Genomic DNA, 12,174 nt, shown 5'->3' with positions numbered 1-12,174 from the left:
ACTGGGGCCCATTATCGGACACTATCACATCCGGTAACCCATGGGTAGCGAACATCTTACGCAGGGCCCTCACTGTACTCTCCGCTGTGGTAGAGGTCATGATTACCAGCTCCACCCACTTAGAGTAAGCGTCTACCACTATCATAAAGTTTCGGCCGTGAAAGGGACCGGCGAAATCAATATGTAAACGGGACCATGGGCCTCTAGGGATTTCCCACTCGCGAGGAGCGGCTGTGGGGGGATTCGGCCTAGAATTTTGGCATATTCTACATCGGCCTACATAATCTGCGATTTCGGAATCTAGCAAGGGCCACCACACATAGCTACGGGCTAAAGCTTTCATTCGCGCTATGCCTGGGTGGTTTTTATGGAGTGCAGGCAGGATTCGTGCCCGCAGGGCTGTGGGGATCACTACCCTATCCCCCCAGACAAGACACCCCCCGTGAAGGGCGAGTTCGGCTTGTCGCACTTTAAATGGGCGGAATTCTTCCGCTACCTTTTCCGTGGGCCACCCCCTCAAAACCCATGAAGCAACCTGAGATAGGACGGGGTCAGCCTTTGTGTAGGCTGCAACGTCCGCGGCCGAGAAGGGGAGGTCGGATTCGGCGATGGACAGAACAGAGAGCGCGGGCACGTGGGCTGTGTCCGTCTCTGGCAGAGGGCAACGGCTTAGAGCGTCTGCGTGCCCTAGCTGTTTGCCCGGACGGTATAACAGCGTATACGAATACGCTGCTAGGAACTCCGTCCACCGAGTCATGCGGGGGGACAAAATGGGGAGAGTTGGCTTGTCGCCCGCCAGCAGCCCCAGGAGAGGCTTGTGATCCGTGACCAGGGTGAAATTCCTACCGTAGAGGTAGTCATGGAACCGCTTAATGCCGGAGACTGCAGCCAGGGCCTCTTTATCGATTTGGCTGTAGTTCCGCTCCGTGGAGGAGAGTGTCCGGGAATAGAAAGCTATGGGGGCTTCTGAGCCGTTCGGGAGGATGTGGCTCAGAACCGCCCCTACGCCATAGGGGGAGGCGTCGCAAGTCAGGATTAGAGGCATCCTATCGCTGTACTGGATTAGGACTGCCGATGAAGTTAAAATATCCTTTATAGCCGCGAACGCGTGTGCTTCACGGCTACCCCATTTCCAGGCCGCTGACCGGTCCAGTAGTCGGTGTAGCGGCTCAGCTAGTGACGCCTTGTGGGGGATAAAAGGGGCGTAGAAGTTTAAAAGCCCCAGGAAGGCCTGTAATTCCGCCCTAGAGGTGGGTGCGGGTGCGTTTTTGATGGCGGCAACTTTGGAAGGAGTGGGGTGGATGCCTTGTGCATCAATGAGGAACCCCAAGAATTCGACTTTAGGAACAGCAATTTCGCATTTGCTGCGCTTTAATTTCAGTCCTGCCTCCCTAAAACGTGTGAGGACCTCCCGCAGTGTTTTCAGGAGTTCCGAGTGACTGGGGGCTGCGACCAGGACGTCGTCGAAGTAAGGAACGACGCCTGGGAGCCCATGGAGCAGCCGCTCCATGAGGCTCTGGAAAATCCCAGGGGCGACCGAGACGCCGAATTGTAGGCGGCGGCAACGGAAGGCCCCGCGGTGGGTGACGATGGTCTGGGCTGTAGCCGCATCGTCGTCTACGGGAAGCTGCTGGTAGGCCTGTGCCATGTCTAGCTTGGCGAAAATGCGGCCCTGTCCTAAAGAGTGGAGTAGGTGCTGCACTACGGGAACCGGATACGGGTTTGCCTGCAGGGCCAAATTGATGGTCGACTTGTAGTCGGCACATATCCTCACCGATCCGTCGGGTTTGACCGGGAGGACTATGGGGGTTTCCCAACGGGCGTGATCTACGGGCTCGAGTACCCCTTGCTCAATAAGCTTATCAAGTTCCGCGTCTACCTTTGCTCTCAATGCGAAAGGGACCCTGCGTGCCTTTAGTCTAACGGGAGCGACCTGGGGATCGAGGCAGAGGGAAATGGGGGTACCCTTGTAACAACCCAATTTCCCATCGAACACGTCTGAGAACTCGTCTAGGACGCTATCTACGGGGAGGGGAACTACCCTGTGTACCCCTTCTATGGTGAGGCCCAAGGCGGGGAACCATTCCAACCCCAGGAGAGCGGGCAGGTTGTTCCTAACGACTAAAACTGGGAGCTTCCCTTTAAAATTCCCGTATTCCACCCGGATGTGGTATATCCCAGCTGTGGGAATCCCATTTCCCTGGTAGTCTAGGAGGGAGACCCCGGCGGGGCGCAGCTTTCTCTGGGGAACCCCGGGGCAAAGGCGGGAGAACAAAGCCCAAGATAGGAGAGAACGGGATGAACCGGAGTCCACCTCCATTTGGCAAAGCTGACCTTCGAGCCGGACGGCGGTGCTTATTTTCCGGTGGCCAGCGGGAACGTGGGATGCCTGGTAGACCACGCAGTCGGCGCTGGAGGGCTGGTAGGTTGAGTAGCAGTCCTCGGTGCGCCTCGCGGGACGCGGTTGCTGGCGGCGTTGCGGCGCCGGGCGCTGGTTGCTGGGCTGCATGAACGACGGGGCTGGCAGGGGAGCCCGGCATACTCTGGCGAGGTGCCCTTCTCCTCGGCAGCGGCGGCAAACGGCAGAGCGGTACGGGCAGGCTGCGCGGCTGTGGCGGCCGCCACATCCGCGGCAAGGTGCGTTTGAGGCTGGCTGAACGGGCGCCGGCGGTTGCTGGGGTGGCCTCTGCTTCGGCTGCATCCTCATCTGGCCGACGATTTCCTCCTCCTCCTCCTCGTCTTCGGCAGGGGAGAGATCGTCGACGAGGTTCGTCTGGGTGGGTGGCCCCGCGGCGGTTTGTGCGGGGGGGTTTAGTTGGAGGCGTTCCATGTCGGCCGTGGATTGTTCGGAGAGTTCGGCTGCTCGCGCTATCTCCACAGCTTGCATCAGGGTAATCTTGTGATTCCGGAGTAATCGGCCGCGTAAATGTGCGTCGCGGACCCCGCACACAAACTGTTCCGCAAGGTTCTCCTCCAGGTCTGCGAAATCACACTGGGCGGCCACGGTGCGCAAAGCCTCTAGGAAATGGCTAATGGATTCGTTGGCCCTTTGCACTCGGCGGCGGAAAGCGAAACGGCGTGCAAACAGAGAGGGTGAAGGAGCGTAGTGGTTCCTCAGCCTGGACATCAGCTCGGCCCACCCAAGTTTGTAGGCTGGCCTCGGGGCGGCCAGGGCTCTCGCAGAGGCGAACATGGACGGCTCACAGCAGGACAGGAAGAAACTGCATTTCTCCTCGTCGGTCTGAGCCTGGTTTTTCGAGGCGATCAGGTAGCACTCGAACCGCTCCATGAACCCGTCCCATGATTCTCCGGTGGCTCCGCCGAATGGCGCGAAAGGAGGAAGCGATGACGCCATCGTGGTGTGGAGCCGGAGAAAAGAGAGAGAGGAAGGACGGAGAAAACTTCGCGTTCGCTGCCGGCGTTCTCAGCCTGAAGATAGCGTGCTAGCTGGTTCAGGCGCGGTGGCAGCTGGCTGTTCTTCTCCGTGGTCGCGGGAATCGGGATCCCACCTTCGTCGCCAGTTTTGTATCTTGGAGCGAAGGGAAGGACGCGACAAGAAGGTATGAGGAAGTGACTTTATTCAGCTCATAGTAAACTGCGATTCAACGTGGCGTGGTTCGCGCCAAACATTTATACCCCCGGGTTTGAACGAGGAGCCAATGGGGCGTCGAGTAGCTCGACCAATCAGGGTGAGATTGAACCGGCTCCGCCCGGGAACCAATCAGGAAAGGAGTCCTTTATACACGCGTTCATATTTCCCGCGCTAGTATTCAACAAATACCCTGTTCTATTGTTGTTGTTTTAGCTCATAAATTGTTAAAATAGAAGCTATTCTTACTTGACTGTAAATGTTAGGCTACAAAATAGATCCCTCACTTCAAATGGCTGGCTCTGGATCACGATACTTAATGTTAATAACACATTTTAAACAATGAAACACTACTTTAAAAATCAACATTCCCAACCTGATTTGTCACATTTTTTCTTTGTAAAATAGTGTTGATATGCTACTCCATCTCCTGGCGAGAAGCATACATTGCAAACTGTCTATGCAGATTCTCAATCATCCAAGTAATGATTGATTGATTGATTGATTACATTTATATGCCGCCCTTTTCCCCGAAGGGGACTCAATGGTTGTCCCAAAGGAGTCTTTTAATTTATTGATTTGTTCGCTGGTTTATATATTTAGCCTGCTTATATAGCACCCTACATCACTAAAAGCAATTCTGGGCACATATAACGATCAAATAAAACCAGAGATTCATAAAAACAATCATCTTAACAATATAAAAATCATTATTACAAAAGAAATATTGTAAAAAAATATATATTAAAATATACAAAGCACACCGGGAAAGCAAAATATTAACCACAGTGGAACCATTTCTTAATGTCTCTGGTTCAGACAGTGACATAACCTGGTCTTAAGGGACTTCCAAGACCATAACAGGGACGGAGCTAATCTCAAGGGGGAGGATGTCCCATAAGGCACATGCCACAATGAGAAGGCCTATCTCCTTGAGTCATCCCAGGCAGATGGTGGCAATATGCTTTTCCCACCAGATGGAATGGAATGATGTCATCAGAGACCATCGGTCCTTCAGATAAGTGAAGGAAAGGCTTATTAATGGATAGGTTCAGCAAGAGAAGACTGAAAGAAGACTTGATGTCTTCCAATACATGAAGGGCTGTCACAGGGAAGAAGATATGGATTTATTTTCTATAGCGCCTGAGTATAGAACAAGGATGGTGAAAAAGGTAAGGTTCTACATTTAGGCAAGGAAAACCAAATGCACAGGTACAGGATAGGTGGTACCTGGCTCCATAGTAGTAACTACGAGAGGGATCTTGAGTCCCAGTGGCCAATTAAATATTAAATATGAGCCAGAAGTGTGCAGCAGCCAACAAAAAAGCCAACAGAGTCCTAGGCTACATTAACAGAGGTTTAGAATCAAGCTCACATTAAAGTATTAGTGCTGTACCACTTAATGTCTTGGTAAGGCCACACTTGGAATATTTCAACTGATTTTCGTTGCCACAATATAAAAAAGATGTGGAGACTCTAGAAAGAGTGCAGAAAAGAGCAACAAAGATGATTAGGGGACTGGAGGCTAAAACATATGAAGAACGGTTGTAGGAACTGGGTATGTCTAGTTTAAAGAAAAGAAGGACTAGGGGAGACATGATAGCAGTGTTCCAATATCTAAGGGGCTGCCACAAAGAAGAAGGAATCAAACTATTTTCCAAGGCACCTGAGGGCAGAACAAGAAGCAATGGGTGGAAACTAATCAAGGAGAAAAGCTACCTAGAATGAAGGAGAAATTTCCGGACAATTAATCAATGGGTAGAAGTTCCACAAAGGAAGAGAAAAAAATCCTGAACGTAAGAACTACGAAGCAGAAGAACATCTTATCTCCTGAAATCATGGAAGCTCCATTACTAGAGCTTTTGAAGCCCAGATTGGACCATCCTTGTTCTGGGAGGGTTCTGAGGACCAATAAAGTCCAAAGTCCTTTCCAATCTTATGATTCTGTAAGAATTGGATTGCAGCGATGATTTTTATTTTGTGGAAACAAATGGGACACTGAACAATGGACACAATGATGGGAAATATTGCTCTAGAAATAGGAGGTCTAAAGCAAAACAGAAAGAAAATGGAAGCTATCCAGAGGTGGGCTTCAAAAATTTCAGCAATAGGTTCTCTGCCTGGTTGCTGGGTGGGCGTGGTCATGGTGGGTGTGGCCTATGTTGGGTGGACCATAGTGAGGGGTGGCGTTTTCACCTTCCCCAAGCTCTGGAGGCTTTCCTTGAGCCTCTGGGAGGGCGAAAACTGCTTAACCCAGGCTCCGGCCCTCTGGAGGCCCTTTCCCTCTCCCCAAGACTCCCGTGGGGTGGGAGTGGTTGGGCAGGGTGGGGCGGGGCCAGCCAAGGGCGGGATTTGGAGGTTCTCCAGACCAGTCATAACGTTAGCTACAGGTTCTCCGGAACCCGGGTACCCACCCCTGAAGCTATCTCAATGGAGGTCTGAAAGAATTTGTCTCAACCATTTCTTATCCTTTTAGATGTTACACACCTAAGCACATATCCCAAGGAATAAATTCAACTTGAAATCAGTAGTTCCCCTTTGCAAGAAAAACGCTTTTGCAATTGTTTTAAAACTCACGTGTCCCATGGTTTATCCAAGTTCCTCACCTAAAATTTGCAGATGTTGCTCTTTTAAGGTCCTTTTCTTGTGCTCCATAAATTTTCCATCCATGTATTCTCTATAAACCACTTTCTTGTACTTCGAACCTATCGTATCTTCACCTTGGCTCACAAATATATGTCCGTAACTTGAAAAATAAGTAAAATTATAACAATACTCATAAGTCTATATAATAATTACACATTTGTAGACATCCACCGTCAAGAATTCCTGGAAACATGAAATCACAGATCAAGTTACTGAAAATGACGGAGTGAAAATTTTTATTTTAAAATTCAGAATTATTATTTACTTACTGTATAACCGTTTTTCATACTTACGACCATTGCAGCATCCCCATGGTCACGTGATCAAAATTTAGATGGTTGGCAACCGACTCATGTTAGGAATATAATCTAACGGTTGGGTTGGCAATCTATAAATCATATAGCAGTGCTATACCTGTTACTTTAAATCATACTGTAAAATGTGATTGGTTGCTGTTTTCCTCAATCGGCCATAAGAGGGAGCCAGAACGCCTGTTAGTTCTCTCTCTGTTCATTAGATGCTGGGCTGATCTGATCTGAATGCCGTGAGCTATTGTAAGTTTTGCAACTGCTAGCAAACTTTGTGTACCGAACTGATTATATGATACTGGACTTTGTTATTTGGATCATCCCTTAACTGAAAGACATTGATGACTGACTGTCTTATCCGTGTATGACTTGGACTGTTTGATGGACTCTGATACCTCTATTTCCACGAAAGTAAAAGCCTATTTAAACTGCAGTGTCTCTGTATGCTGGTTTGTGTGTTCTCCAACACAACTCTCACAACGCTTCGCTGAACGCACTCGCTCTCTCAACGGGGAGCTTACCTAACAACTCATATTTATGACGGTTACAGTGTCCCAGAATCACGCGATCACCTTTTGCAACCTCCTGACGAGCAAACTCAATGGGAAAGCCAGATTCCCTCAACAACTGTACGTCTAACGTAACGACTGCAATGATTCACTTAACAACCGTGGCACAAAGGGACGTAAAATGGGGCAACACTCACTTAACAAATGTCTCACTTAGCAACAGAAATTTTGGGCTCAGTTGTGGTGGTAAGTCAAGGACTGCCTCTACTATTTCCGAATAAAAGACGACTTTACTTCTAAGTTAACATGCATAGCTTTGACAACAAGATGTCTTAAAAGAAATGGGTATGTCAATCAAACAACTATATTTTCCCCTTAGTTTTTACTAGGGATTAGTTATGATTAAATGGATTGGGGGCAAGATTTTATTAAACTCAACTATAAGGTTATAAATCCTGTTTTTGATGCAAAGCTTCTTTCCCAGGTGGCTCAAGCTGGGTTACACTGACCTATTTTGAAAATGCTTCAAGCTGCTAGGTTTAATTCCTTTTTTTCTCAAGGTTTTTTAAAAATAAATATATCAAATCAATGCATGAACAGTGTGGCGCCTAAGTGTCATACATTCCAATATAAATAAAACTACTAAAGTTAATCATAATTATTACAGTCATTCAACTTATGTATTTCTAATAGTAATACACATTTATAATAGGTTGAAATCTATCACTGTTCAATTATTCCATGTTTTCTTTTGTCATTACTTCCATTTTTTTATATAAAAGTGTATAAACTGGTATTCCTCCTTCTCTTAGTTCTATCACTTATTCTAGCTTTTACTCATGTCACCCTTTATTAAAAGACTTTTTCTTCCTATCCTATCTAACTTCTAATCATGTCACCTATTGTGTTTCCCCGAACATAAGACAGGGTCTTGTTTTCTTTTGACCCCCGAAATAAGCGCTTGGCCTTATTTTTGGGGAGGTCTCATTATTTTTGAGGTGCAGGAGGTGGCGAGCGTGGTCACCTCATGGCTGCTGCTGTGTTGCAATATTTTTGGAGAGGGCTTATTTTTTGGGGGGGGGTATTTTAGCACATGTGCTTAAGAGTCCGATTGGGCTTATTATCCTGGGAGGTCTTATTTTGGGGGAAACGGGATTCTTAAAAAAAAGAAAAGAGAGGGAGAGAGAGAGAAAAGGAAAAGCAAATCAGAACAACAACAAAAAAGAGAAATCATCCATCCATTGCAGTGGTGGGTTCCAGATCCTGTTGCAACCGGTACTGTGCAACGGGGCGTGGTGGCTATCACATGAATGCGTGTAGCACACGAACATGCGCCCACAGCGCATCACTTCCTGTGACGCCTCCGTGACACTCCAGCGGCTCTATGGAGCATTGTGCAGGCGCCATTCGCTGTGTGTGCGTGCACAGATAGCCCATTTCCTTCAAATACAGGTAAGGAATGAGGGCAGGTGGGCAGTCCCTCAAGAGCACCGTATCAGAATGGTACCCGGTGCTCCTGGCAGGCACCGGTATGCCCGTACTGGGGCATACCGCCTGCAACCCACCACTGATCCATTGTCTCTTGCCTCCTTTGATATGCGGGGTTTAATTTCTAAAGAGGCAAGTGATAGGGATCAGATCAGGAAGCCATGCCTTCTGACCTGGATGCAGAACATAACCTGATAAGTTCTTGGTGCTCTCTGAGCCTGGTTGTTTTCTTACAGGTGCTTCATTACCCAACTAGACAGCACCATCAGTGAGCTATGAACTTTCTCTTCTATTGAACGTAGAATATAGAATCATAGGGCTGGAAGGGACCATGGAAGTCTTCTACTCCAAGAGTCCCCAACCCTTGGTCCATGGACCAGCATTGGTCCATGGCATGCCACAAAATGGGTTGTGCAAATATGCAAAGCCCCGTCTACGGGATGTAGGGAGCATGCAAAACTACTGTATTTTTTCAGAATATAAGACGCACCCTTTTCCCTCAAAAAAGAGGGTGAAAATCTGGGTGCGTTTTATACACAGAATACAGCATTTGTATTCCCCTTTGCAAAAATGGCCATGCATAGCCTTTAAGAGGCTTCCAGAGTGCTCCTGGGAGCCGGGGAGGGCAAAAATGAGTGAAAAACAGGCCGTTTTTAGCTCAATTTTGCACCTCCCAAAGCCCCCAGGAGTACTCTATAAGCCTCCTAAAGCCTATGCATGCCCTTTTCTTTTGACAAAAAACGGGCCTGTTTTTGAAAAAAAATGGGCCATTTTTGTGACGTCTGCAGAGTGCAAAAACTTTTTTAAAAAATTTGCCTCTTCAAAGTCTTCGTGCGTCTTATACTACGATGCGTCTTATACTCTGAAAAATACAGTATGTACCCTCCAGTTTTGGAAAAAACCTCTCTCCATGGAACTGGTCCCTGGTGCCCATCAGGTTGGGGGCTGCTGCTCTAGTCCAACCCTCTTCTCAAGGCGGGAGATCTTATACTATCCCGGTCTAATGGTTGTCCAGTCTGCTTTTGAAAACCTCCAATGATGGCACCACCCACAACTCCAGAAGGCAAGCTGTTCCTTTGACTAACTGTTCACCCTGTTGGTAGATAAACTATTAGTAGAACATAGTCTGTCCACTCCTGTGAGTCCCTTGGACTGCCAGGAGATCCAACTGGTTAGTCCTAGAGGAGATCAACCCTGACTGCTCTTTAGAAGGCCAGATCCTGAAGAGGAAACTCAAATACTTTGGCTACCTAATGAGAAGGAAGGACTCACGGGAGAAGAGCCTAATGCTGGGAACGATTGAGAGCAAAAGAAGGTGATGGCAGAGAATGAGGTGGCTGGATGGAGTCACCAAAGCAGTAGGCACGAGCTTAAATGAACTGCAGAGGATGGTAGAGGACAGGAAGGCCTGGAGGAACGTTGTCGCGATGGGTCGGACATGACTTCGCAACTAACAACAACAAGTCTCTCCATACCTTTCTTTTTTACCCATTCCTTCCATCTTCTTCTCAGCCCAGGTCTTATTAGGGGCATAATCCCATTCCACCTCTTCTGCAGCCACATAGAAGGTCCTCACTGTTCCATAGAGTCTGCCATCAGGGGAGGTCTTGCCACAGGATTTAACATTATACCATTGCTTCATCCCGCCAGTGAAGTGATCAAATGTCCTACAAGCCACTTGGAAAGTCCCTGAAAGGAAATGGATTGTGGTGGGGGGGAAAAGGGTTAAGCATGAAAAATGGCCAGGTTTTGTGCTAAAAACGAATAGGTCCTTTAATTTTAAAAAAAATGTTTTATTTTGGAGAAGAGAGAAATAAGATTTACTGGGAAAAAATAGAAATAAATAAAACCAAACCTGCCACCAGATTTGGAACCAGTTGTCTACTTGAATTTACAATCATCGGTGTCAAAAGATAACTGGAACCCGTAAGGTGAATTATACAAAAAGTTAATTACTCAGAAGTCTGCATAATTTGTATCCTGCCATCATGTTAAACTGGCACAGGGAGAGATTCGTTTTGGTGGCAAGTCAAAGGGTGGTGCTGAGAGCCCCTTTCTAAGGTTTACCTGTTTGATCTGGCTGCATCAATGCTGTAGTGGTAACATGGGGGATCAAAGGGAGGCTGTCCCTTATTGTGCCTCCCAAATGGATGGTGTTCCCTTGGAAATGAACGCCGTGAACATCTGTACTGCCGCCTAGTCCAAGCATATGCCAAGAAACAAGGTCACCTTTGCACATGTCAAGGCCAGGTAAAGTACCATACAGGTAGCCATTGACTGCTGAAAAGAGGAAAAGAAAATTACAATACAATACAATACAATACAATAGCAGAGTTGGAAGGGACCTTGGAGGTCTTCTAGTCCAACCCCCTGCCTAGGCAGGAAACCCTATACCATTTCAGACAAATGGCTATCCAACATCTTCTTAAAGACTTCCAGTGTTGGGGCATTCACAACTTCTGGAGGCAAGCTGTTCCACTGATTAATTGTTCTAACTGTCAGGAAATTTCTCCTCAGTTCTAAGTTGCTTCTCTCCTTGATTAGTTTCCACTCATTGCTTCTTGTTCTACCCTCAGGTGCCTTGGAGAATAGTTTGACTCCCTCTTCTTTGTGGCAACCTCTGATTGCAGGAAGGCAGATTCAAATCAAATCAAACCAAACCTTTATTGCCAATGCACTACATATGTTCAATGAGATTGAATGAGCCTCCCTTGGTGCACACCCAGTGGTGGGATTCAGCCAGTTCGCACCTATTCGGGAGAACCGGTTGCTAATTTTCTAAGCAGTTCGGAGAAGCAGTTGTTGGAAGAAATCTCATTTTGTCCCGTCCCCCCCCCACCCGCCACTTTACAGAGCTAATCCTGTAAGGAAAGCAGGAAGGAAACGTTCTTTTGTTGTTTCTAACTTAATCTTTATTGCCCTGATTACAGAAACTGCCTCTCTGGTTAATCCTCATTACATTGTAGCAGATAAGACAAAGCGCCCATCAACCTGAGTGACGTTGAGTTGGCCACACCCACCCAGTCACATGATCACTGAGCTACACCTACTCAGCAGAGAACAGATTGTTAAATTATTTGAATCTCACCACTGTGCACACATACACACACACACACGAAAACACAAAATACATCTCAATAAGTCAATAACTTCTTCTATGGAGAAAATTACCCCAGGATGGTTGGCAAACAGTAGCATCACTTCCTATACAGCCCTATGCTTATTTCACAACCTCTAATTCTACCTTCTATTTTTGCTTCATGTTGAAAACCTCCCTTGCCTAACTTCCCAAATGTATATTTTTCATACCATGCATTCTGTTGGACTCCTGAAAATCTTTATCCTTCTTATCAACCATCGAGGGATCGCCAGTGAAAGCCTCGATGTTTAGGTCGAAGTAAAAACTCAGATTCTCATCGAAGATAGTGAAGAGAAGATAGAATTCTTTGTCTACTCCTTTCTGTAGCCAAAACATAAATGATGTTCGTTAAAACTGCAAATGTTCAGCCTGCAGATTAAATAGAAAACCAGAAAGAAATTTCAATCAGCTTCCTATGTCAGCGTTCCAAGTATCATGTAGAATTAAATCAGAGTCCAAGGCAAAACGATCCTTAAAGCTCCAATTTAATAAATC

At 47.1% G+C, this 12,174-nt stretch overlaps 1 protein-coding gene across 1 annotated transcript in view; it reads right to left on the bottom strand.

Annotated features, from left to right (window-relative positions):
* Window positions 1-12,174, bottom strand: part of HEPHL1 (hephaestin like 1) — a 44,523-nt gene that overhangs the window by 13,018 nt on the left and 19,331 nt on the right. Inside the window, exons 10-13 of the mRNA XM_087722030.1 lie at window positions 11,850-12,000; window positions 10,608-10,820; window positions 10,016-10,229; window positions 6,196-6,335 (exon numbers count right to left, since the gene is read on the bottom strand). Of these exons, the coding sequence (XP_087578156.1) occupies window positions 6,196-6,335; window positions 10,016-10,229; window positions 10,608-10,820; window positions 11,850-12,000 (718 nt within the window). The remainder of the gene's footprint in view (window positions 1-6,195; window positions 6,336-10,015; window positions 10,230-10,607; window positions 10,821-11,849; window positions 12,001-12,174) is intronic.

This window comes from Thamnophis sirtalis, unplaced genomic scaffold, assembly GCF_051295495.1.
Source record: "Thamnophis sirtalis isolate CommonGarterSnake01/CBP01778 unplaced genomic scaffold, rThaSir2_p1.2 scaffold_8, whole genome shotgun sequence".
Classification (NCBI taxonomy): Eukaryota; Metazoa; Chordata; class Lepidosauria; order Squamata; family Natricidae; genus Thamnophis; species Thamnophis sirtalis.
Note: the sequence above shows the minus strand (reverse complement) of the source record. Positions and strands in the feature narration are given on the sequence as shown.